The sequence below is a fragment of the Hylaeus volcanicus genome, chromosome 2 (genome assembly GCF_026283585.1).
Source record: "Hylaeus volcanicus isolate JK05 chromosome 2, UHH_iyHylVolc1.0_haploid, whole genome shotgun sequence".
NCBI lineage: Eukaryota > Metazoa > Arthropoda > Insecta > Hymenoptera > Colletidae > Hylaeus > Hylaeus volcanicus.
In genome coordinates this window covers 29,501,297-29,526,857 of record NC_071977.1, presented here as the reverse complement: position 1 = coordinate 29,526,857, position 25,561 = coordinate 29,501,297, and the positions used below count along the sequence as shown (strand labels likewise).

The 25,561-nt window shown below is 48.0% G+C and overlaps 1 protein-coding gene across 2 annotated transcripts in view; it reads right to left on the bottom strand.

Moving 5' to 3' along the window:
* LOC128885233 (Krueppel-like factor 8) overlaps positions 1-23,724 on the bottom strand; it is a 66,108-nt gene extending 42,384 nt beyond the window's left edge. For both annotated transcript variants that reach the window (XM_054139168.1, XM_054139169.1), the window contains exon 1: positions 21,225-23,724. In XM_054139168.1, coding sequence (XP_053995143.1) covers positions 21,225-21,590 — 366 coding nt within the window. In that variant the 5' untranslated portion in view covers positions 21,591-23,724. The remainder of the gene's footprint in view (positions 1-21,224) is intronic.
* Positions 23,725-25,561: the final 1,837 nt, after the last annotated feature.

Here is a 25,561-nt window from a genome sequence, read left to right as displayed (position 1 = left end):
ATCCGCAGTCTATTTATCACTATTTGTTCTTTATACATACTTACGCATCGTAATCTAATAATAACAATCTTGAATGTTTTGTTACCTATTTGTTTTTGTTTTTTGGTTAGGCATTTTACAATATATATTTAACGAATTCATAGGATTTAGGACCGTTTCCATAATTAGTATTTTCATTTTGTCTACCTAGATCTATAAAATTAGCCACTGTGCGTCGTTCGAAACCACCAAACCGTAATTCGTTCGAAACAGTTCTTTCTATTATTTCTGGTGCGATAATTAAGAGAAAAAGAACTCCCTAGCGAAAGTTGATCGGCGGGCTCGACGTCGTTGCGTCGTTTGTTGCCGGACTATTTGTACACCTAAAAGCACGTAAATTGATACGAAACCCATAGACGCGGATGATTTCGTTTCTTTTCCCTGTCGATAGCTGTCTTTATCGGCCACCTTTTTCGTAACGCCAATTGCGCAACGATAATCACGAACGGACTAGGAAGGTTCCATCACGACGACGGAAAATGGTGGACGTTCGCGTTCACGTCCGATAAATCAATCCCGAGCGAGGTTCGCGCGATGATTAATGCTCGTATTTAGCCACGGTATATCTGGGATCGTGATCGCGTTAGAGTTACTTAACTCCGAATAAATCTCGGGCGAAGCCGAGGGAACCGTGGTACCCCCGTCGTGTAAAATCACGCCCCGCGGTCCACCGGTTCCACTAATCGCGTTATCCCGATATTCGAGGGATCTTTCGGAGCTTCCTTTTCACGGCGGTATCCTGGCAGGTGGGCCACCTGTTCACGGACCGACTCGAGCTTTTCCACGGGAGACCTTTCACCCCCGACGATCTCGCTTCTTAGAACAGGCGAGGATTCTCGAATTTTTTCCTGTGTCGACGATCGAGGGGATTAGCTTCTCATCGGCACCGCATCGCCGGAAGCAACCTGCATTTCATATCGCGATCGATCCAACGTTTCGCCGACTGCAACCCTTCGAGGTTCTCTAACGATATTAATCGTGGCAAGTTCCTTATACAGTCGAGTACGTTGGAAGCGAGAAACCGGACAAATGAGATACCTCTTTGACACTTTCGCTGCGGACGAAAATAAGTAGCCGTTAGCTGAGAGCTGCAACTATGATATTTTTTTTAATGCAAAATTTCTTACAAACGTTCCGATATGATTATTTTGAAAAACATATATTTGTGGTAACATATTTTCGTCTGACTTCGCGTCCATAGTAACCGTTGCCTAATACGATTGGCGAACAAAAGAAAATGAAAACTGAAAAATAATAAAAACAACCAACGCACGTGCACGTCACCCGCAGCGAAGGTGTTAAGGAGTACTGAACCAACGAGATTCCACTTAACCAGGTCCGAGCGTGTGCGTATACCGATTTCGTTGTGAAATAAACGAATTTCCCCGAATAATGGTCACGGTACGTTCTCGGTTCGAAGTCAGAAAGGGTCGCGCCAGTTTGTGGAAGGACATCGAAGAGGAACGGAGTCGGGTCCGCGATCCGCCCTTATCCAATTAACGAGGCATCCCCTGTTGACATTTCCAAAGGTGCGAGGGGCATGTATAATGATCCCGGTCGAGCGTAATGACGGAAAAGGAAGGCGTTAAGGATCGAGAGGAGCGAGCGAAATAAAAAGTAAGAGCGACGAGAGGAGACGAGACAGGACGAGAGAGGAAGAAAGATACACGAGTGAGCTGTTGGCTAGAGGAAGATCAACAGAGAGGGTAGGTAAGGGTGAGAGGGAGGTTGTACGAGAGAGAGAAAGAGAGAGAGGGCTATGGAGAGCGCTCACATCACATTCTAGGCTATTCCGCATTCTGTTCCCCCACTTTCGATCGTCCACAAGCCACCGGCTCACCTCTACGCCTCCGTGACTGCTGGAAAAGTTGTATAACGAACACGTACGCGTGTACCTGACACGTACGCTCAGTTCTTCGGAGTGTTCTCGCCGATGGGTGTGTAGGTATCGTAGGTACGCCGCGAACCTCTATACGGACACGGGCTACCTATGACACGAGGACTCACCTGCGTGCTCGCGCTCGCTATGTGTGCTGCTGCAAATCCACCAGCAGCACGGCCACCGGACAAACGACGAGGAACACGCGCACGCCCAGAGACACACGCTCCGAGTTCCTTCTTACCTGGCGCTGTTGCCGATTCCTTTTCCGATTTTCCACGGCCGTAATTAACAAGCATTTCGCGAGAACACGGTAGTCCGATCGCGTTTCGCTCGATCACGAAAATATTTCTATCGAGCTAATTTTCCATTATCTGTCCTTTCGTTTAATCGATACACAAACAACGCGTCGACTACACCCAGGTTCTCAGAGATCTTTGTAAATCGTCGTGGTCGTTCGTAACGTAAAAGTCCTTTATTTTAGGTTGTCCCCAAAAGTTTCTTTCGTTTTATTAATAAGTAACACGTACACGATATTATGTGGACTGGAAAGTAACGCCGTTGTTGCCATCTTAAATACTTGTTTATTATTTTTATCGGCTCATTGATTTTTCTGGCATTGAAAATTTGCGCACTGGGTGACGAAAGGCTGCTGACAATGAGGGCGATTATATAACGAATTAAAGATAGAAATTTATTGGAAAGTTTGAATTTAATGTAAAGGAAATGTAAAAGAAACATTACTTTTCGATCTACCTAATATTTTCTGTCTAATGTTACATTATTGAATCGCGCACGATTCATTTTGCTCCATTACCGTCGCATCAACATCTAAGAAATTAGATTGTCTATTTATATAAACACTACCGCATAAAATAGTTTAAATTACGAAAGAAACTTTCGGGACAACCTAATATTCTTGCCCAATTAGCGGTGGCCAGGTCAGACGTATCCGTGACCCGCGAGAGCACGTTTCGCTCCCGTTTTCCCGCGTTTCACCGTTCCGGGCGCGCAATCTCGTCCGCGAACCCGAGGATTTTTTCGCGACTCGTGAGTGGCCGCAAATACCTCCGGAACGAAAGGACCAAGCGAAGAAAGGACGAGCAGGTATTCGTTGGAGTAAATTGGCAACGCTGAAGTTCCCGTAGAGAGCCGAAGGAAGCTGGCTACTCATATAAACAGCGACTAAGACCTCATTACGCTGCCTTTTCTTTACCGACCATCCATCTTCCACGCTTTCCGAAACACGGAATTCCCTATCGGTTCCGAAGATACACCTCTTTCTATCCGCGAAACCAGAATCCGAGTTCTCCTCGCGCGCGTTATTTTATCTTTCGAAAATAAACGATATCTCGGTTATTTATACATCCATGAATTTATCTGAAAAGTAGGATACGTTTCACGAACCGTGTACGTATGGAACGGGCATGAATCGAACGAGAGTTGAGATAACAGAAAAAAGAGAAACGTGAAAAGAGAACGCTTAAAATTTGACGGAACCGACGAACGATGATAAACGACCGATTAATTTTTTTTAACCGACTTCGAAAAGGAGGAGGTTACTCAATTCGACATGTGTATCTTTTTTCGAATCCACGAACGCCGACGCCTCGTTTGTCTTAACCGTGCATCGCGCGTCTAAAGCTTGCACAATTGAACGGCACTTGGTATATAGCTGAATAGGCTTACGCGGAGGCGACGTTTCCGCTTTTAAAGAGCGTAATGGAAAGCCGACGTAATAGGCGTATCTGTGCCAAGTTTATTGGAAAACGCGCGCGTTTTCTCACGGATTGACGGAACAACGGAAGACTCTTTACCGCGTATTTCGCCTAGCCTCGCCGCCAACAACCAATCGCGTTATGAGCGATTTCCTCTACGTACTCACCGACCCGATCGCAATTATCGCGTAAAGACATGTGGATGGCAATGAATGTGACAGCCCGCGGAGATCGGTACACGCGTCCACGTATCGGAATCGTTCCGCGGCTCGCAGCTTCACGATCGCTATGGCCAGGTACAGCCACGAGAACGTTAAGGAAATTCACGCAAGATCGTTGAAAGAGCGAAACTCGCGGATGACTTTGGGCGAAACATAATTCGCAACGATTTATCGACGCGGTGATTTATGGTCTTTCGCAGGACTCGTTTTTCGAGATATTCTCGCCGCGTCGAGACCGAGAAATCAATCGGGAAATAAGATACGACACACATATATCGCGTAAGAGCATGACAAATTTCGACAAACAGGAGGATTAAACTTTTTATCGCGAAAAGCTCGATAGCGCCGGAGTCGAAGCCATAAATTTTAACGACCGATTCGATCTTTCGACGGTCTGTAGCAACGCGGATATAATCTCGTTCGTATGTTCACAAGCTGAGAAACAGTTCAGAATTACCGCTTTTGAGCTCGGCGAGCATCGCGAAAATAAATTCGCCGTTTGGTCCGAATGCCGTCTCGGAGAAACGGAAGTCGCGACTTTCTCTCGAGGATATACATATGGAAGAAGTTATCTCTCGTTGAACGAGCGGTCGATCGCACGGCCGAGCAGCTGGGATTTTCACTGGCGATCTCGTTCCGCGGGTTCGATCGCGATCGATATCTACGGGATCGCGCGATGCTCGGTCTCCTAGGCGCGCTCGTTATACGCCCGTGTCCTTCTTATAAATCACGACCTTGAAATCGGCCGCGTAAGTAGACACACGTACGTACATGTATCCAACTTTCGCCATGTTTGAATAACAATGCGCGCTAAGTTAGCGGGCACCGTCGCGTTTCTACGCTCCGTTGCGCTCCTTTCCGCTCCTCCGCCGCGCTACGTCGTTCGATTAGACTATTTACGAGCCTCGACGATTAACGAGTAGAATGCCGGCAAGTAGAAGTCCGTGAATTGCGAGCCGTTCGACGTTTTTCTGGTCGCGCGGTTCGCGATAAGGAAACACGATGGACGACGCGGTCCGAAATGAAGTTCTGCCTCAGAAATTAATTCCAAGGAAATAGAACGTAGACCAGTTTCAGCTCGCGTGGTTCGGTCGTCGTCCAGCGGGTAAAAGCAAACACCCGCTGGATCGTAGGAGGTGGGTGGCAAGTTATTATAAGCGCTCGGTACCGTAGTCATCAACCTTGACACGACAAGTCAGTGAAGTCCGCGTTCTAAAGACTCGCTCCAAGAGCGGCCTAATGGATTGGCAGCGAGCGTCGAGCGTCGCGCAGCGAGCTCGTTTCTTTCGGGCTGGAGGTGGATTTTGCAGGAGCTGGCGCGCAGAATGGCGACAGTGAAAACGACCGGCCGCAGCCGGACGACATTCTCGATTTCAATGCCGCTCGGCCACGCTCGTATTCGATTTGTCGTAATTACCGGTCTCGATTGCACCTTTCTTCCTTTCGAGCGTGTTCGGACTTCACCGGTGGAACGGCTCGCTCGAACGACGGTAGCCGCCTGCTCGCGCCCGCGCCAACACGCTCACCTAAACGCTCGACGGTTTGCAGTAATCGGTACATCTACCAACGACCGTGCCGCTACCTCGAAAAGAGTCAATTACGATTCAGCTTGTAATAAGCACGGCCGAGCGTGTCTCCTATTTGTTCGACAACTATTTATCGGGACTTTCGATCGGCGATCGCCAATCGCCGGTCCCTATATGTATGTCGCGGCGGACCTTCGCGACCAGCGGCAACTGCCGCCATCATCTGTTTCCCCGATCAAAACTAACGCGTTCGATTTTACGATCGAGGAAAGAACGCCTCGAAGATACGTTCGATCCGACCGTAGACAAATTTCAGCGCCGAGGTAATATTTCGGTCGGTTCGTTACGTAACGAACGCTCGAGGTCCGTTTGCTGGTCGATTTTCGAAGCGACTCTCGATAACGGCGAAAAGGATAATCCGTGTAAATACGAAAAAGCAAGTAATTGCAAACAGTCTAATCTCAATGTGACTTTGGCCGTTGTCGCGATCTAACCTGCACCGTCGCGTATCTTTCACGAGGATATATGTTACGTGTTTGCCGGTGATAAGGTATTCGTCGAGGGAGACTGAGAAACCAAACACGATGTCAAGTATATGCTTCGGAATTCCCACGACTCGCCACGTATCCCCTTTCCTATGAATCAACGCCAACGATTCCCCGCGAATGTCGTTTCGATCCTTCGTCTCGTCTCGTGGATGACACGATTCGCGACCTTCTCTCGATTTTCGTCCGTTGGCCGAATCTCGATTCTCGCGAAGAAGACACCAGATTCATTTATAACAGTATAAAGGAAAATGCATCCTTCGACGGCGCAGACGAGCGCTTTGCTCGAAATCGTCCGTTTCTCCGATTTCTGGTCGTCGTGCGTCGCGAAGTCGATCGTAGCGTGGGAAAAAGAATGGAAACGAGCGCTCGCGAGGCGAGATAACGCGAAGCGACGAATCTACGTTGAAGGTTCGCGAACGTCATCGGAAGTCAAACACGGATCGAGCCGCAAAAATCGGGAAGCGCGAGCAAACACTGGGTCGGTTTGCTCTTCAGGTGTCGTTCTCACATCCTCCTCGCCGTGTCACGCCGTTCTAATCGACGCGTGATCCTCCGAACGTACGATCGCGGATCGATACGCGCATTCCGTTGCTTCTCTATCTTCAGATACGGTTTGTGTGCTCAGCCAAGAATCCGACGAAAACTTTTTATCGGCGTCCGTGTCGAGCGAGACCGTCCGTCGATTTACCCCTACATCTTGCGCAATTTCGAGCGAAATTTCTGAAAGGGGATTCGACGTTCCTCTTACGCGTGTCTCCAGCTGGGAAACGCGCTTCGTTTTACGAAGTCGCTGGCTCGATTTTGACTAGACCGGATTAGGTCGACCAAAGTTTCGTCAAAAACTTTTTTACGCCACGGTTACTATGGATGCGAACTCGGACGAAAGTGTGTGTCCGACGAGTTCTAACGAATTCGTCCAAATAAACAAGGACTTTCGAGAAAATAAAATTCATCAAGTTCGTCCATCTTTGCTGGGCGACAGAAACGTACCGACTAAAAGTATAGTAAAATAAAAGTATAGTATAGTAAAATCAAACTTGTTTGAATCCTCAACTAGTTCTGACGCCGCCGTGAATGTTCTGGCATGTTTATCGTTGCTAGTGTAAACACTCTTATTAAAAAAAAAAAGGCGTTTGTTTGTTCAGGCGAATTCGTCAGAACTCGTCCGAGCGCATTTTCGTCCGAATTCGCATCCATAGTAACCGTGTAATCAACCAGTTTGATCGATCGTCGAAAAGGACCAGAGAAAGAAGAAAGGAAAATCGGTAAAAGCTCGTGGTTCGGCCTGATGGATTGCTCGGTATTCCATGGAATAGATCGTCGTGTACCGAAAGGTCGAACCGCATCGTTTCGTTTTCCCGCGCGCTTCGACTCGCTCTTACCGAAATATAAATTAGCGAGATAGGCCGTGACCGTTCCGACGGCGTGTAATAACTTTCGAGCGAGAACTTTGCCGGATAGCCGGCTCTGCACTTTGCGTAACGTGCATTCATCGATCGGCTGTTGCAACGCGAGCTATCGAACAATCTCTAATCCGAATCACGGTTTCCACGAAAATGGCATCGATCCCGCTGAAAGCGGAGCCGATACTGGAAAAGATCGGCGGGGTCGCGCGGCTCGCGAACGCTCGCGGATCCTCGCGCCGCGTCGGCTCGGTTCCCGACGCGGATTTTCGTCTCTCGACCGCGAGAGCGCCTTTGTTCCATAAGTTACGAGCGCGCTCGGCTTGATTGCGAGTTAGAAAGTCGACGACAGTAACGAAGAGTTCTCGCGGCGGCCGATGGGAACCGGACGACTCGAAACGTTCGGAATTTCGTGCTGTATCTGCTCGTTATTTATTTTACAGAAGCTATCGTTTCAAAGAGACCCTTGGGAAATTTTCAAAGTAGACCAAAGAAGAACACAGCTGTAGGCTTAGCCTGACCCTCGAGTCGCAACCCGTTCGGTTCGCGCGTTAACATACGAATCGGCACCCTCGTATCTCGAGGCGTACAGTTCCATGAGCGATGGCGTTACCATCTCTAAGAACCCGTAAGACTAGTTTATAATCGTGCTCGACTCGGGACATTGGGTGGCCCCGTTTATACGTCGCGTGACATAATACGCTAACAACGAATTAAAGTAAGCGATAGGTCTAACGATCTCGTCGCCGGTTAAACCGACAACAGCGTACGATTATTAAAAAAAAACAATTGCAAAGTAATCGGTACCTCGCTCCGAATCGGAATACCTCCGTTCGTGGTTCGCTAGAGCGAGATACGGGATGCAAGAGTTGCAGGAATCGAACGGGGATCGGTAGTGGAGCGGTATGGTATCGCGAGAGCCCTCGTGCTCTCTCCGGCTGGCGTTGCAGCCCGCGCTGCGCAGATACCAATCTTGTTTCTTGACCTATATCCGCCTTTGCATCCTTGCGCAATAGACTCGAAAGGCGTCTTCGAAAATCACCGCGAGAGTACGCGACACCCGGCCTCGCCGTGCATCTCCCCCGTTTTCGAACCGTCGCTTTAACGCTCGCTCTCCTCGTGCCCTTTCCATTCCGTTCTCCGATTTTTCTTCTCCGCTTCTTCGAATCAGGGCTCGATCATTTCGACTAGAATCGACGAGACCATCGAGGCGAAGCGTTCTCTTTCCATTTTCAAAATAAACGATTCGAAAATGAATTCAAAATTTGTCCGGAGTTGACAGCGCGCCGCAATTTGATTCTCGAAGAATACCTGCACGGCGAGTCGCTGGTAAATCGTTAAAAATAGCTTCTTCTACGGAAAAGATGAGCAGACATATATATCGGGTGTCTGTTCGATCGAAAATGCACGTTCGACTTCCTTGGCGCGGTCGCGCGCGAGGGCGACACGCGTTACAAGAACTTCGGTACTTTGGCTCTCCGAAGAAAAGGATTTACATGCGTTTCACGGTCTCCGGCATTGCTGACACGATTGCCACGCAGCCGAGGGACACGTAGAATGCGTGTCGGTACGCATCTTAAAAGTCAGTCGCTGCTCACCGGTCTTCCTGCACGCCGCGCTACGCTTACCCGAAGGCTAAAGACCTTCTTCGGAACTCTTCTTCGACCGAGAACGCCTAGCTCGAATCGCTCGCGCGATACGTGCTTCCTTCGTTCCTCAAACTCCTCGAAAACGATCGAATTTCGATACTTTTCCAACCCTAAACGAGACCAATTTCACTCGATTCAAAAATAACATTCACGATAATATTTGGACTCGGTTCATACAGCGACTTCAATTGACACTACTAAACAGGCTGCATAAGCTTTTTATAGGTAATCCCGCGATTCATCTGCGTTAACTTTGATTGTTTGTTAATATTTATATATTAGAGGGACCAGAAAGTAATATCGTTTCTTCTACATTAATTTCAAACAAATAAATTTATAATATGTTTTTATTTTTAATCAATCATGTAATTGTCCTCGTTAGCAACAACCTTCTGCCATCTATTGTGCAAATTTTCAATACCTGTTTGATAAAAATTGATCGGTACACGGTGAGCTGGTAAATAATAAACAAGTATTTGCATTCGTAGAAACGACATTACATTCTGGTCCCCCTAATATATTTGTTTATTTGTCAACTAATAACCCCCTGATATCTTTGTTTGCTATTTGTTTTAACGTGTCAATTTTATAACGAGTCACGCTCGTATATATCGAAGTAAATGAATAAATAAATAAAATTAATAATTAATCATCGCGAGCCAAAACTTCGATTCGACGAATCGTATAAATAAAGTTACGATCTACGTCTACGCCGAGGATGACGTATCGCGTTCTCTTTGTGCAGATCGATCGGGCAAAAATGCGACCGCAAGTATTGCGTGCAATTGTCAGAAGCAGCGAAGCACACGATGCACGAGAAGGAGTTAAAAGTTTCACACGATCCCGAAGGTACCGTTTCCGATACGATACACTTGTATTGACAATGACGTACAATTACAGGCGCACGCCGCTAAGTATCGTTTATACGTCATATTTCGTAACGGTCTCGGGTCGATCGGTTACTACCGACGCGATGCGAGCCGCGATGCGTGCACACGACGCGGTAGATATAAATTTCCCTGATCTTCGGTACCGTAGGTCAACGTTCAGAGAGAATTCCAGCGGGACTCATCATCGTCTCTCCCTCTCTACCTGTTCAGACCGCGCGAGCATTCGCGACTGCAATCGCCATGCGTCGGCGCGATCCTAGTCTCGGTTCCGCGACTTCGCGATACTTTCGGATTTGAAATTTTCTTTTCTTAAGATGAGCATTGGCTTTGCAATCTGGATAGTTTTTACAGATTTCGAAGAGACTCGTCTAGACTATTGTTATGGTTTTGGTATTTAAGACTCAAGTTAGATCCTTTGAACTTGTACTTCACTCTCTCTCTGCTTGTTAACATTCGCTCACAGCCACGTGTATATTCGTACTGAGCTAAACGTTCGTTAGGGACTGTTTTTGGATCTAACGGCTCGCGGTAAGGTCATACTCGTGTATGGTACGCGACACGCGTTCCACATACAAAAGAAGAAGGCGCGACACTCTCAACATCTACAATTGCCGATAAGAATTTCCAAAATTAAAGGACACCGTCGCGAGCAGGACGACTCAGTTTTTCGGGCTCGTTTCTTCTGTTTTTTCAGGTCGTAGCGATTCTCGGTTCTACCAAAAGCGATACGATCGCAAAAACGAAGCTACGTGAAACGTCCGGAGGGCCGTCAGCCTTTACGTAACGACCGACTCGAGAAAGTAGCCCAAAGTCTGCTCGCTATAAATCACCCGTTGAACAACAACGCCGATACGCCCCGATCGGATCTTTAAACTTTGATTCGTGGGAATGAAACGTAAACAAGGCGACATTCCCGGATTGGACGTAACTCGGGATTTTCGAATCTGCGAGCGATCGAATAGAGCCGCGTGCGTGGATCAATCGCGGAAGTCCTCCCCCTCGTCGATGGCCGACTCGTTAAGCGATCGATCGTGAGTTCCTTTGTAATTTTGACTCGAAGGTCGATCGATGCGAGAAAATGGGGTTAAATACTTCTCGATGTTATGCTAGGCTTTATGTTATCGATAATGCTGTGCTCGCGAGCATTCAACTCTCCAGCGTGTAAGATCTTGGCATTACTTTCTCTCCTGCATTGTCCTTTGTGGAGGATTCCTGAAGAATTAAATCCACCTCCCGGGGAGCCTCGAGTTTCGTAACGAAATCACCTATCGACTCGATACTCGATTTCGTATAATTTTCCTTTACTTGAAATTCTTTCGAACGACGTCTGAAACCTTCGGAATACTGGCTATCGCCCAAACACGCGTCGTGTATACTTTGTTTACACCCGAACAGCCTAGGGCTACACGTGACTTGGTACTCGCAGTCAAAATGCTACAGGCTGTTCGGATCGTGGTTCGATCGCGAGGATCGGCCCTTGGAAAGGCTCGACGGGACGACGACAACCGGGACGATTACGATGTCCACGGCGGGACGGTGGTCGACGTAATTAGAACGAACGTCGTGCAACGGACGAAGAGAAGAACGTCGTCGGTAGGTCCACGGGACGATCGACCATCCGGAGGCTCGTTTCCGTGTTCCGCGGCCAGCTAGGTAGGCAGATAGGGCATGGCACGGCAGGGTAGGGCAGGCCAGGCCATCTCGAGGAGAGAAGGGGAGAAGATACGCTAAGGAAGGCGAGCCAAGGCAAGGAAAAGAGAGTCGAGAGTCGACTCGAGAAGGAACGACGGAAAGGAGGAAAGAAGGGACCTCCGAGGCCCGGGGCGCCGCAAGCATAACGGTACCTCGCAGAAGAGCGCAAGAGAAACGGATAACCAACTAGCCTCCGCCCAACCGAAAACGATTCGCATCTCCTCCGTCTATTTTATTCTCTTTCTCCGCATCTCGACAACCCCCTCTCCCGCTAACATCAATTAACCGTCCGCGATGTTACGCGACGTCTGCGCTCGACTTCCTGGACGTCGCGTACGAGTCGGGTCAACGAAATCTATCGTCGGACGATCGCGAGTCAACGTTGTCCGCGACGTTCCGAGGAAGCGCCTCACGGAAAACGAGATTCCGATCGAGGACCGAACGCGAAGCGCGGCGAACTATGCGCAGGTCTTCGTGGCTTTCGGACGGTCCGAAGAACCGAGAGGTCAATTTTTCGCAGTCAACGAGGTGCCGAGAGACACGCTCGAGAATCGAAGCATTAAAATCCATCTCATTGGTATGAAAAGCGCAAAGTCGCTTCACAGTTATTACAGCAGATACACCGATGCTTTACAATCCGTCCTCGGTGTTAGCTCGTAATGCTAATGTGTTGTACAGCCGAGACTTCCGTGCTGGCTACAAAGCGCTTCTTCGCGGACATTAAGTATGCGATGCCACGAGGTTGCCTCCTATGAGGTCTTCGAGGCCTCGCGCTTACATGCGACACCTTTATTTCCCCCCTCTCCCTCCCGCGCCGCCCGTTGCCTCATTTTTTAGACTCGACTCCTCCGTTTCCTCCCCCTCCTTTCAATTCGTTTGTTTACAATCAATTATTCCTCGATAACGATCGCGACCTTGATCTCGTCAATGTCTGATCGACGTCGCAAAAATGGAAAAGAAATTCAACGAACGACGAAATTAATTCCTGGGAGAGACGACGGCCCGAAGGAGCGTTTAATCAGGCACGGGAAATTGAAGGCGATTGAACGTCGCGCGATCGTTAGTTCATATGTGCAAAGTAACGAAAGTAATTCGCGTTTAATTCATTGTTCCCAGACGAGTTGGTAATTTATGACCGGTTTTCGCAGTGTATTAAGGTATTCGCAGATTATACCTACACCTGGACGCTCGGATGGAGGTCAGTACACAATAAACCAGCCCGAGTAATTTCCTGCCCGAGCGACAGAGTCTCATTAGTCGGAAAGCATTGTCGGTTCTTTTTACGTTGCTCTTTTTCAAACTCTCTACCCTACGTACCACCTCTACCTTTTCGTCCCCTCCTCGCTGGCCGAGTTCCCATCGGACAACCGAGTAAACCAAATTATTTAAATGATCAAAATGTATTCGTTACCGTAGCTGAGATATCTCGTTGGAACGTTCCATTGCTCTACGCAATTTTTCGTATATTCTTGTTAATTTCGCAAATTATATAAAGTAGTAATCGTTGTTTGGATATACTATGTCTATTCTAGAGATTTCTAAGGATATGTATATTATTATGTATATATGTAATATTATTGATTATAAGAAAAGAATTTAAGAAACCACAATTTCACACAAAAGTATTATATATATAAGTAAATTTCACACACTGTAGGTAAAATAAAGATAGCGGAGTAGGTAAAACAAAGAGCGCAAACGGTTTGCAACGCTAATTTCAAATCGGTTGCGCCCGTGTACGTTCGGCCTGAAGCACCTAAACGAAAATCGCTGTTGGATCGACACGCTCTTACCTCCGGTTCGCGTTAATCGCCGACGAAAGGATAATCATATTTTCCAATTTGCGTCGATGAGTATCGACGAACGACGGGCAGGAATCGCTTCGCGCAGCTTCTAAAGTCTGAATGGCAAGAGCGCGTATGTCGAACGAGTAACGGTGTCCGGAGTTTATATTCCTTTTCCACGTGGTCGACGGTGGCCGGCAACTGCAGAGCGTCTTTATCCTCTCGTAACTTCTCTCCGAAGAAAACTAGCCGATTCGCCGCGTTTAATATCGCTCCCAGCGAGGCGAGTACGCTCCGAGCAGCCAGCCTGCCAGCGTCTACCCGATCGACCTTTTGGCCCCTCGGTCCTCTCGACTGGAACGCGTTTCCTACGCGGAAATCGCCGCCGCCTTCCTCCGGCCTTCCTATCGATCGACTTGCCGCGATTTAACAAATCCATGCGAACTTGGCTCGCGTCTACCCCGGTAAAGGGGTACTCCTTTTCCAAAAATCGCCGCTTCGACGAACCTTCGAGCCACGGCTGTGGCCAGATTTAAAGAGACCGGTAGACACGAATTAAAAATCGAGAGATTCAAGTCGGATCTCCTCCGTTGCTCTAAGGCCGTTCACACAAGGGCGCGACTGATCAGTTTCGAACATGAAGACTGTATAAGGAGATGACGCGAAGACTCCCTAAGAAAGTTTCTAGAAAACTGTTATCAAAATCCCGTGCTTGAAGTTAGGAATATTTCGTTCACTCGCGGCGCAAGTGCGCACAGACTACGATATATATATATATATGTCATATGTGTACGTAATGATAATATATATATATGATAATGTATACACATATGACATATATATATCGTAGTCGGTGCTTACTTACTTTGAGTGATAGAAATATTCATAACTTCAAGCTCGGGATTTTGATAACACTTCTACACTACACAGTTGGGACTCCTTATACAGTCTTCATGGTTTCAAACAAACTCTGATACTAGTTGCACGCGACCGTGGATCTAGGTAAAACAGAGGCCGAACGCACACGGGCGCAACCGATTTGAAATTAGTGTTCCAACCGTTTGCGCCCTTTGTTTTACCTACTCCACCATCTTTGTTTTACCTAGATCCACGATCGCATGCGACTAGCTTCAGAGTGGTTTGAAACTGATCAGTTGCGCCCGTATGCGAACGATCAAAGAGCGCAAACGGTTTGCAACACTAATTTCAAATCGATATTGCGCCCGTGTGCGTTGGTCCTAAACCTTCGAAGCGTCTTTCTCCGACCGTGTCCAACTCGCTTCCTGGACCAGGCAGTACGAAACGAGCAAAAACGCGTACAAAGTGTCGGAACAGAAAGGCTCCAGTCCGGAGGAACTATAACACTCGCGAAACCGTACAAAAAATCAATTTACGTTGAATCGCTGGTAACGCGCGTTAACCCCGATCACCGTGAAGATCGTTAATTCACGGATCGTTACTCGACGACTTTAAACTCGCGTAAATGCCGACAGGCGCGCGTACATGGAAGAATGTTGAATCGATGCTCCTCAGACGAGAGACTTTAACTTTATTTACTTATTTAGATAGTTAAAGATAGGCAACTGTGTGAGCAAAATAAAGATTACTTTCTCACATTTAATCAAGCAGCCTCGTGCGCGACGGCGTTTAGAAAAATCGAATTTCCTTTTACTCGCGGTACGTTACCGATTAAAAGGAGGATTGCGATTTATGAGACTCGTCGGAATTTAGTGTCCCCGTGTAGAAGAAACTTGCTAGGAGCGAGGACGTTTACGAAAGTATTGGAACGATACGGTCCTAGGTAAAGACCTTGTGGAATACCAGAGAAGAACTCTTATCGGAGACGGGCAAGATTTTTAAATGCGAACGATTCGTGTAACATCTGTCAAATAACTTTCAAACCGCGATAGCGAGTCTCCTTTGCGTCCTATAGCATACGATTTAGATAACAAAATAGAATAATCCATCGTATCGAATGCTTCCCTGAAATCTGTAAAAACGGTCTCCACTTGTAAATTAGAGGAAGAGTTGAAGCAGGAAGAGTTAAATCCAGAGATTATAATAGACGTAAAACCATCGGATTAAGTAAATGTTTCCCAAAGATCGCTAACAAGCCTCGAGTAACGAAATTTTGAAAAATATTGCACGCGACAGGAACGAGATACATCGTTCTACCTCGGTCGCGGTTAATCTCTGAAGTTAGAAGAATTACTATTTGAAATGGAACCTCTTATAGATAAAAAGCGATAAAAATCTCTAGTTTGCAATTGCAATTACTATAGAGAGAATGTCTTCGCGTCGATGCCTTCGTTATCTGTATCGTTGGACTCTTCAAGCTCGTTGTACATTGTAGCGTAAGTAGCGAGATTAGTTTTCTGATAACGATACTATCCATTTCCAAGATTACGTGTCGCATGTCCGTCGCTGATCCGCGTTTAAACGCACTCCCGTTATAAATAGTTTCGCGCCATTGCGGCAAAGTATGTTTACTCGATGCGCGCACCGTTTAATTCGTCTCCCCAATTACGGGTACCTTAACGTTCAGCATTTTTCTCCCGGTTGTTCCCAAGCGTTACGGATATACCCTTTACGCGCAAATATGCGCGCGTATATTCGAACGTAATCGTTGGGTGCGTTCAGGCTTTTCACGCTTCGCGACGCGCATCATATCTGTTTCCTGGGGATCGTGACCCGTGACTCCTAACCAAAACGATACGTAAACCGGCATTTTCAAAACCTTTTTTACTCGTCGCACGTTAAGGGGGTCATCCCGTGTGACGGCTGTTTTTTTAAGGTTTCTTTTCGGAATTTTTTATAGCGAAATGAAGAAACACAGAGCTTTCGTAATTTTTACTATATATTTATTCAGCCTTTAACTGGAACTTTGAATTTTTTTAAGCAAAAATATAATATGGATTACGAGATTTATCGCTCGTATAATCTTTAGATGAATGGCTATCGCCGAAACTAAGATTTTTAAAAAATCTTGAAAATTCAATGTTTTATATGCTTTTGATAAAAAGAAAAGAGACGAAAGATTCCAAAGAAATTGCAACGAAAGAGCCAAGAAAAACGGTATCCAAAATTTTCCAATAAATGATCGATGTATCGACACGATCGACGACCGAAGTTCTGTCGCGGATTTCACGCGATTCGATCGATAGTCCGTCGATCGTTCGAAACGTGCGCGTCGCGCAAACGAGCAAAGCTAACGCGCACGAACCTAACCCATGCGCATCGTGCGAGCCGTGGTACGCGCGTTCGAATCTATTATGGCAATCCGTGAACAATAACTCTTCCTCCACTCTCGGCATTTAATGGCCGTCCATCTATTTAACGTGAAGGAAGAGGAAGTGGCTGATGGGTAGATAGGTCGAGCGTTTTGTAACTAATTTCGCGAGTAAATTGTCCGTAACATTGGTTCGGTGCACAGTCCCACTAAACGTAACGACACCGAAACGGGGTTGACCGGGCAAACGCCCGAATCCCAGCGAAACGAGCATCGAAAAATTAATCTCGCGATCGTTGTTCTATCTCGTCGAACTCGTCGAACTTTACAAAGAAGAGCACGTTTCTTTGGTTGCGCGCGTTTGTCGAGACTCGATCGCGGAACAGGACCATGTGCGCGTCCAATGCGTGAAAATCATGCAACGCGAATAACTGCACACCCACCCACCGATTCGCGATTCGTCGTGACTCACTGCGAGCTGCGCGACGCGAGGTCTGGATTCGCGAGTAATACGCAGTCGGATCTTCGGTAAACGAATTTTCGTATCGTCTACCAAGGAAATGGACGAAATTCTCTCTCTTACTTCCGTCGAAAGTCGGCGTTTTCCCGATGAAAGTTTCGCCTCGTTCGCGATCGATCGGTGCTTAGAAAAAAGGAGCACCCTAGACCACGCGCGCAAGAAAATACGAGCGGGTAATAATCGAACGATCCGGTAACGTTAAACGCGTGAGAGAGTTTCCCTCCGAGCAAACAAGATCGTCATCGTATTTTAGCTCGACGAGTCGATCTCCGAGTCTAATGTTAATTGCGTTTGCTCTGCGTCCGAACGTCGAGCGAAATAATCGGTGGAACGGTAATCATACGCAGAACTGAAACGAAGGGCGGTGAACCGTGGAAATGGTTCGTCCGGTGGTCGTCGGGATGCCCTTTCTGCCTGGTCACGATAATCGTGGATTTCCGTCCGCTTATTATCTTACGCGCGTCACAATGCGTTTAGATTGCGTCCAGGTAACGGGTAATTAGTGATCTAGTACCATTCTCTGCAAAACGCGACCGATCGCGACTATCTCTTCGCAACACAGTGATCGCTCCGCGTCGTCGATGTCATAATCTTTGCGGTATCGTCGAATACAGAACGACGATCGAGAAAAATATTTTCGATTCGTTTATCCGGAAACGTAAGGCCGATCGCACACGGCGCAACCGATTTGAAATTAATGTTGCGAACCGTTTGCGCTCTTTGTTTAAGCCCGATCGCACACGGCCGCAACTGATCGGTTTCAAACCACTCTGAAACTATGTAGTTGCGTGCGACCGTGGATCTAGGTAAAACAAAGAGCGCAAACAGTTTGCGAAACTAATTTCAAATCGGTTGCGCCGTGTGCGATCGGCCTCACTCGATACTATTAATCTTTATTTTATTTGATTGTGAAAACTGGGAAGAACAATATTTATTTAATTATGGATGAAAGATATAAGCGAAGAAAAACTGGTGAAAATTAACTGGATATAAATAACAAAAACAGGGGAACGATAATTTGTTGAGACAGAGCTCAGCCTTTTGTTTAATACACGGTGTGATATATCGGGCTGTCTGGAAAGTCCATGCCGATTTTTAGTAGGCGGTACAAGTCTGAATATATCCGAATGGCTGAAAACAAATAACATATGTACATTCCTGAACAGGTGGAAAGATTGTGGAACAAAATGGTACATATATAATTCAATAAATATACATCAAAATTCAAATTCTTTCAAATCATTTCAATTCTTTGAACTTTTCTTTAAAATAGCCATGAACTTTCCGGACAACCCGATATTTGTACGTTAAGTAAATAATATTATTCGGACGACACTTTTCCAAACACGACGCAAAAGTTGCGCCGTGCGCGATCGGCTTAACACTTTAACCCGAAAAAATTCCATATCGGAGCAAATAAAAGATAGTGTCGAACGGCGAAGGTAGCTCTCTCAGAGAACTAAACAACTTCAGAACCGCAAGATCGGCGATCTTGGAAACGATCGCGAGTCGGACCCTCTTGTCTGTCCTCGTAGAATCTTAAGACGCTATCCGCGCAAGCTTCGCTTCCAAAAGTTGGTATCGGTAACGGTATCGAAAAACTGGTTTTCTATTACAACCGGCGATATCCATGGTCGTGATCACGGAAGAAGCGACGGGTGACTCGGGCTCGAAAGTCGTCCCGCGAAAACCAACTCGAACATCGTTCCATATCGATAAGATCGAGAAAAGAAACGAAGCTTTCGAATTTCGATTAGCCTCGCTGGGAGAAGAAGAGCGGTGAAAAATGAATCGCGCGACCACCAGTTACCGGCTTATTATATTTAGCCACGAAATCCGCGATAAATATTCATCTCGCGTCTCAATGTTACCCAAACGAGCTTTACGTGACGCTATCCGGCAAAAATCTTTCAGCGATATTCGAGATTCGCCGTTCATTCTTATTCCACGACCGTTCAAACTTTTTCTGTTCCGAAGATCGTTGTCGCGTTAAAAGCGACGCATCGCGCATCCCCGAGAAAGTTCCGCGCATCGGAGATGAGAAACCGTGCAGCGACGATAACTAGCTCGAACGAGCTAGGTCCCTAACCGTCGTCTTCGAACGGACCTATTATTTCATGCGATCGATAAGTTTCTAAATCATCGTCGCGTATAGCACGCGCTCGCAACGTAACAACGAAGCGTTTCTAAATATAAACGGAGGGTACCGAAGATCCCTGCCAACGAGAAACGTCCAATTTGATAGAAAGCCACGCAGACGATATCCCACGGAAACGTGGGCAGAGCGAGGAAGCGGACGCAGGGTCCGAGACAGCCAGGCGGATAGACAGCGGCGCACGCGTGCGCGTCGTCCAAGTTCCTCGATAAAGGTGGAAAGGCGTGCGACGCGTGTCCCAGACGGACGGCGTATCAAAGGATATTTGCCCTGTCAACAACGCGGCTTTATGTGGAAACGCCGCTGCGTCTAGAAGGGGAGAACAGCCGTTCGGACCGAGATAATAGTAATGAGCATTATTACTTTGCTCTATTATTTTACGATCTAACGCTTCCCAAGAATCGATACGCTATCTCGCAGTCGTAGTCCGCGTGACCGATCTGTAAACACGCGCGTACTCTTCCGAGGATCGTGGAACGTTCGTGGAAAGTCACGACGGGGTATTCCGGTCTGGAACTTTACCATGTTTTTTCAAATAGTTGCCACGATATTTCATGTCGTAATTGATCGAATCAATCGAGATTTGGAGCGCAGGTATTACGTTGTCCCAAAAGTTTCTTTCGTGACTCGCGTTCGCGTTATTTTACGTGGCAGTGTTTGTGTAAACAGACAACCTAGTTTCTTAGATGTTAGTGTTACAACAGTAACGGAGTAAAACATGAAATATCGTGAATGTATCGGTTATTAATAAAACGAAAGAAACTTTTGGGACAACCTAGTACAAATGGCGCAAGCGGTGAACTTTCTCGAGCCTGGAAAGGGTGTGCACTTGAACGGTTAATCGTCGATTGGTCCAGGGCTACGCGATACATGTCGTTTTTACGAGAATAGCAGTTTCCTTTTCGCCGACAAACCATTACACTCGTCGCGGTCGCCGATACGATGATTCATCCACGGTACGCGGTAAACGACAAAAGGCACTCGCGGTTTTGATATACCGTTTCACCGTTTCTCCTTAAAAACGTATCGCACACCGAGAGCTTAGCTTCGAATTAATTAGACCGCGAGCTGGATTACGCCGACCGTTCGATACGTGTACCGAGCGTAAAATAATAAATATTAAACACCTGTGCGACGTTGGAAACGCACGCGTATCTTAAAAATGACCGAATCGAAGCTAGCTTCTGGTAAATAATTCATGAACTATGTCGCGCGAACGAGAAACACGAAGAGAAGAGAAGCAGATGTATTCGGAACTTTGCATCGACGAGCTAATATTATGAATAATGGACGGGATAAATCGTATTCCCAATAGTTTTTTTTTTTTCTAGTCTTCGCGAACTGTCGTAAATGCGCGTGAAATCGGCGGCGACCGCGTAACCGCAATCTAACGGACGGTAATCCTTTTGTTACGACGGGCAACGTTCGAATCGAGCGAAACGAAGACTAGATTAATAGCAGTTTCAACGGTGGAATCAATGTCACGGAATTTAAACGATATTCCGTGGATTCGTGAGACGATATCGAGTCAACCCACAGGGTACGGCGGTTTTTTGCAAGCGTTGTTTATAAATATGCTGATCTTCTCGCGATACATACTTAAGGTCGACTCGGACTATACGTCACGTTTTAAATTAAAACACGCGTTTTAATGGAACTATTCGCACTTAACAGACACCGACCCGAACGTTCCGCCAACGGGAATAATGCGAATGGTTCCATTAAAACGCGTGTTTCGATGTTTCGTCGCGTCGGTGCCGGTACGTGTCGTTGCCGGAACGTGACGGTCCGTGTCGTATAGTCTGAATCGACCTTTACACGTTACACCCCCTCTTGCGGAATACGACTCTACCGTAACGTAATCGCGGAACGAATGATCTCCGAGTCTCCTCGGACGCTCTTCCTATCTTTAGCGGAATGAGTCAAGATACCTACGACTCGTTAAAAAGTATAAGCGATAATGATGCTCACCTGCATCTGCAGCCAAGAGTAATCGATGTAGGTGGTGGTAGTGGCGGTGACAGCCCCGGCGACGCTGGACGCGGATGAGATCTGCTGCCAGTTGTCCTGGCCCGTACAACCAAGTACCGGCAATCCGTCGGGCTGACCCCGATCCGGCACTATCTGATCGGCATACTGATAGGGTGGCTGAATCGTCGGCTGTCCGCCGGAAGGCAAACTTACTGGATGAGGGTGCTGGGCCCCCGAGCCGGCACTGGCGGGCAAGCAGCACACGCTCACGTCCATCCGTGGTGGCGGAGAGTCGTAGAAACGTTGCTGCTCCGGCTCTGGCTGCTCCCAAATCGACCTCCCAAGGGTTAACCCCCGCGGAACCATCCAATCTGCGACCGACACCCCCTTCGTGTACCTGTCACTCGAAATACGGGACGACCGATTTCGCCGATCGGCAACGCCGATGCACCCTTCGCCCCCCCCTAGATTTTCTATTATCGACCTCTTCTCTCTTTTCGTCCTTTCTTTCTTTTCGCGTCGACCCCTCGAGGATCGGCACTTATCCCGTCTCAGACCGGATGTCTTCGACTACGTCGTCGCTGCAAGTCATTCGTCCGCGACAATTCTACGTAAGCTTCTTCCTAAATCGAGGTCTCGCAAACGAACTCTCGCTGAATCGTTGAAATTCGATGATCGCGATCTCTGTACTCTCGTCACCGATTCTCGAATGCTACGACACGGGGATCGCTCTTTGGGTGTCCGTTCCAATTCCTCGATTCCGAAATCCTGAGGTGGGACGAAATAAATGCGCTCGTTCGCCGTTCTTCCTGGGGGATCATGCTCCGCGGCGGGTTTCGGTTCGTCGTCGATATTTAGCGCGACGGGATACCGCGAGATTCTGTTCGGCCGATTCGAAGGGCAAACCAACAAAACGGACGACTTTTGCCGGCGACCAAGTCCGAGACCATCTTTCGCGATCTTCCACTCGTTTCGAAGAGAACGACACGCGCGTACACGGTTTCTTAGTACTCGTACGCGGATATCATCGCACCCTGCTTCTTTCTTCTTCTCTCAACTAGCACGAACGGAAGACGATGGCTGTATCTCTGTTTTATTCGTGCACATCGAAGACAACCAGCCGTCGTTTCGCATGCTCCAACCGAATTCCATGTTTCCGGCGTAACTGATCCTTCTCGCGTAATTAAGAAACTCGCGGCTTCATTCCGGGTGCTTCTTATACCTCGCGGTAACCTTCGCGGCGCTTTGTCCTGTTCTCCAGGACCAGCTCGGTAGATCGATCCTCCTTGTTCGCGTTGATTCTCATGCTTTTGGGAAACGTTCGAGCAGAAAGATGACGCGGTTGACCTGCCGCTGTCGATGCGACGCCAGGGTACAGCGGCAGGATTCGCTACGACAGCCAGACATGGAACGTTATCCGCGATCCGACGACTTCGCCGACGGCGAGCGTTCCGTATCGAATCCTCGGCGTTGCTCCGTCGACGAGATCGCTCGCGATCCGAGGTTTCCGCTGTTCGAAGCTCTTCTATCCTTTCGTCGGCGACACTTGGACGTTCGAGTATCCCAAGGAACACACGGCTAACCGAACGATGTACGACCTCGCACAACGTAAAAGTCGACGAACAAAGGACGATAAACGATTATTATTAACGTCTGGATCGTCGCACTTACAGTCTCGAAAATCACTGACCGCGCAACTCGCCGGGACGAAAAGACACGAAACGATCGAGAGACAGGTCGATCGCGGCGAATCGGCGACAACTCCGATACGGTCGCGCCTTATCGCGAGCACCGTCGACGCATGACAACCGGACACTCTTGGTCGCGATACGCGAAACGAGGAAGAGGAAGAGGTGGAGAACGCGGCGAGTTGGAAGAGGGAGGACAAAGAGCAGGGGGAGGAGACGGAGGTGGCGGTGGAGGTGGAGTCGAAGGAGGAGAGGAGTCGAGGCTCGGGCCGAACGATCTTCGAGAATCGAAGGGTGGCTTTGAAATCGAAACGATCTCGAGGGAAGCACAGCGAAGACGACGAATTAGAAACGCGCATGGATGCCGATCGTCGAGGACGAGGAACGTTTCTCGGTGGTGACGACGCGTCGTCGGTCTCTCTTCGTCGGGGCGACTGCGAGGACGAATGTGAAAGAGCAACGACGCGGGAAGAAGAGAACGCGCGAAATAGCGAAGAGCAGTAGGAGTCGCGGGGGAGGCGAATGGTATCGGGGGAGTAGATACGCTGGAAAGTACCGATGGAGAACCAGCAACGGCGGTGGTGGTGGCGATGGTGACGGTGGTGGTGGTAGCAGTAGCAATGGTGGTGGCGACGACGACGGCGGCGACGAAGGTGACGGCAAGCGGTGGTGGTGGTTCGACGGACGGTGGCGGAGGTGGAGAAAAGGTGGTAGTAGTGGTAGAGGCAAGGGTGGCGAATGCAACTGGTGCTCGTGACGCGATTTGGTGCCCCCGGTATCGCGTACGCGCATGCGTGAACGCGTGTCGTCAAGGCAACGGTTCCGGAGTAACTGCCTGGTGAACGCAGCCCTCCACGGACCGTACTCTTTTCGCTCCCTCGCTCCTTCTGTCTCTGTTCCGCAACGCTCGCGTCTACTTCTGCCTTGTGCTTCTGGCTGGCTCACGCCCCGGGCGCGACCGATCCCAACCGATCCGAGCGGTCTAGGCGGCCATCAAGCACGCCCCCGTCTCGTCGCTCGCCCGTCTCTTTCACTCTCTACCCCTCTATCGCTCTCCCTGCTCCATCGCCATCTCCTCCTCCGCCTCCTTCTCTCTTCCTCCTTCTGCTCTTTGCGTTGCGACGCCCGTCTCCTATCTGGCTCCGTTCTCCACCTTCCCTCTCTCTCTCGCGCACGCGCACACCCCCTCCGACTTCCAATCCTTTCCTCTTTTCATCTCACGCGCGATGTTTCCCTCTTCGTCCAACCATAACTCCCTCTCTTCCTCTTCTTCGCGTACGACTGTACCCGTCTTTCCTCTTCGATGCTTTCGCTCGCTCTTCGTTCCTCTCCAAGGATCGCGCGTTCTCGATCTCAGTCTCCCTCCAGAGTACGATTATCGCCGAGAGCTATCCAGGGACTCCTACCACCGATGACTTTGGCACACTTCTCCTCGATCGTTGCTTCTTCTCTTCTTTTTTCCTTACCTCTCGACACGATGTCGGGACGTGTCGTGGCTCAACCCCCTAGTGTCTTCACTGGAATTCAACAAACACCGATGCCTCGGGGCAGGAAACGTCGCTTGTCTCTGATTTTCCGGCGATTCGAGCTCGTACAGAGCGCTAAATTCGCGGAGCACCGCGCGAGATCTCTAATCGGGACCGGTACAGGCATAGGATTAAAGGTAAAGGAATCTTCTCGGAAACTTCGGGGTATTCCGTGAAAATATCTGGAGGTGACCTTACCGATTACTTCGATACGTACCCTCTTTGACGCCGTACAACTTTTGCTCGTAACATCTTTTCATATACAGTGGGTGTAGAACGTATTCGTACACCGATCAATTTCTCAAAAAGTTTCGTATGAAGTTTTAGTTTATTAACTTCTTTTTTTATAATCAATGATTTTCTACATATTCTCGGAAATCTAGAGTAGATATAGTCCAAACAACAATTATTAGTTTATATAGTTTGCGAAATTAACAAGAAAACAAATCGCTTTATCGCTTTGTACAAATTAGAAAGCACGAAATTTTCCGGTAAATAGGAAAATGGACAAAAATTTCATCCCGAATAACGTCAACATTTAGTTAATTTAAATCTCGTTGCTCTATATAAATAACTAATTTTTTTGTACTTTGTCTATTCTAGAGATTTCCAAGAGTACGTAGAATATCATCGATAATAAAAAATAAGTTAATAAATTACAATTTCATGTAGTTTTTCGGAAAATGATCGGTGCACGAACACTTTCTACACCAACTGTAACAATCAGTTTACGAGTAACTTGAGGTGATCGATTTCGCAATTACCGAATCGCTTAGAGATGAAGCCAACATCGACGTCGAATAGCGTCCTTTGCAATCTTCCCGCGCGAGTAAATGCAACCAAAACAAAAGGTCGTCGTCGGTCCTGCTGTCGACGGCCATCGAACCCGATTTCATGTTCGATCGAGCCTCCGTGCCCGAAACGCGCGACGGAAAGATCATCCTGTTCTATCGGGTCCCGTTTCGCTTGCAACCGCGAGCTTCCGTCTCCGTCTCGTTCGCAACATTTTCTTCTCCCGATCTTCCTCTTGAACAACGGGAACGGCCATAGCTATTCCGCCAACGCTTGTCTGACGTCACCTTACTACGACTAACGTCTCGTCTCTCGTTCCGCTCGCGATCAC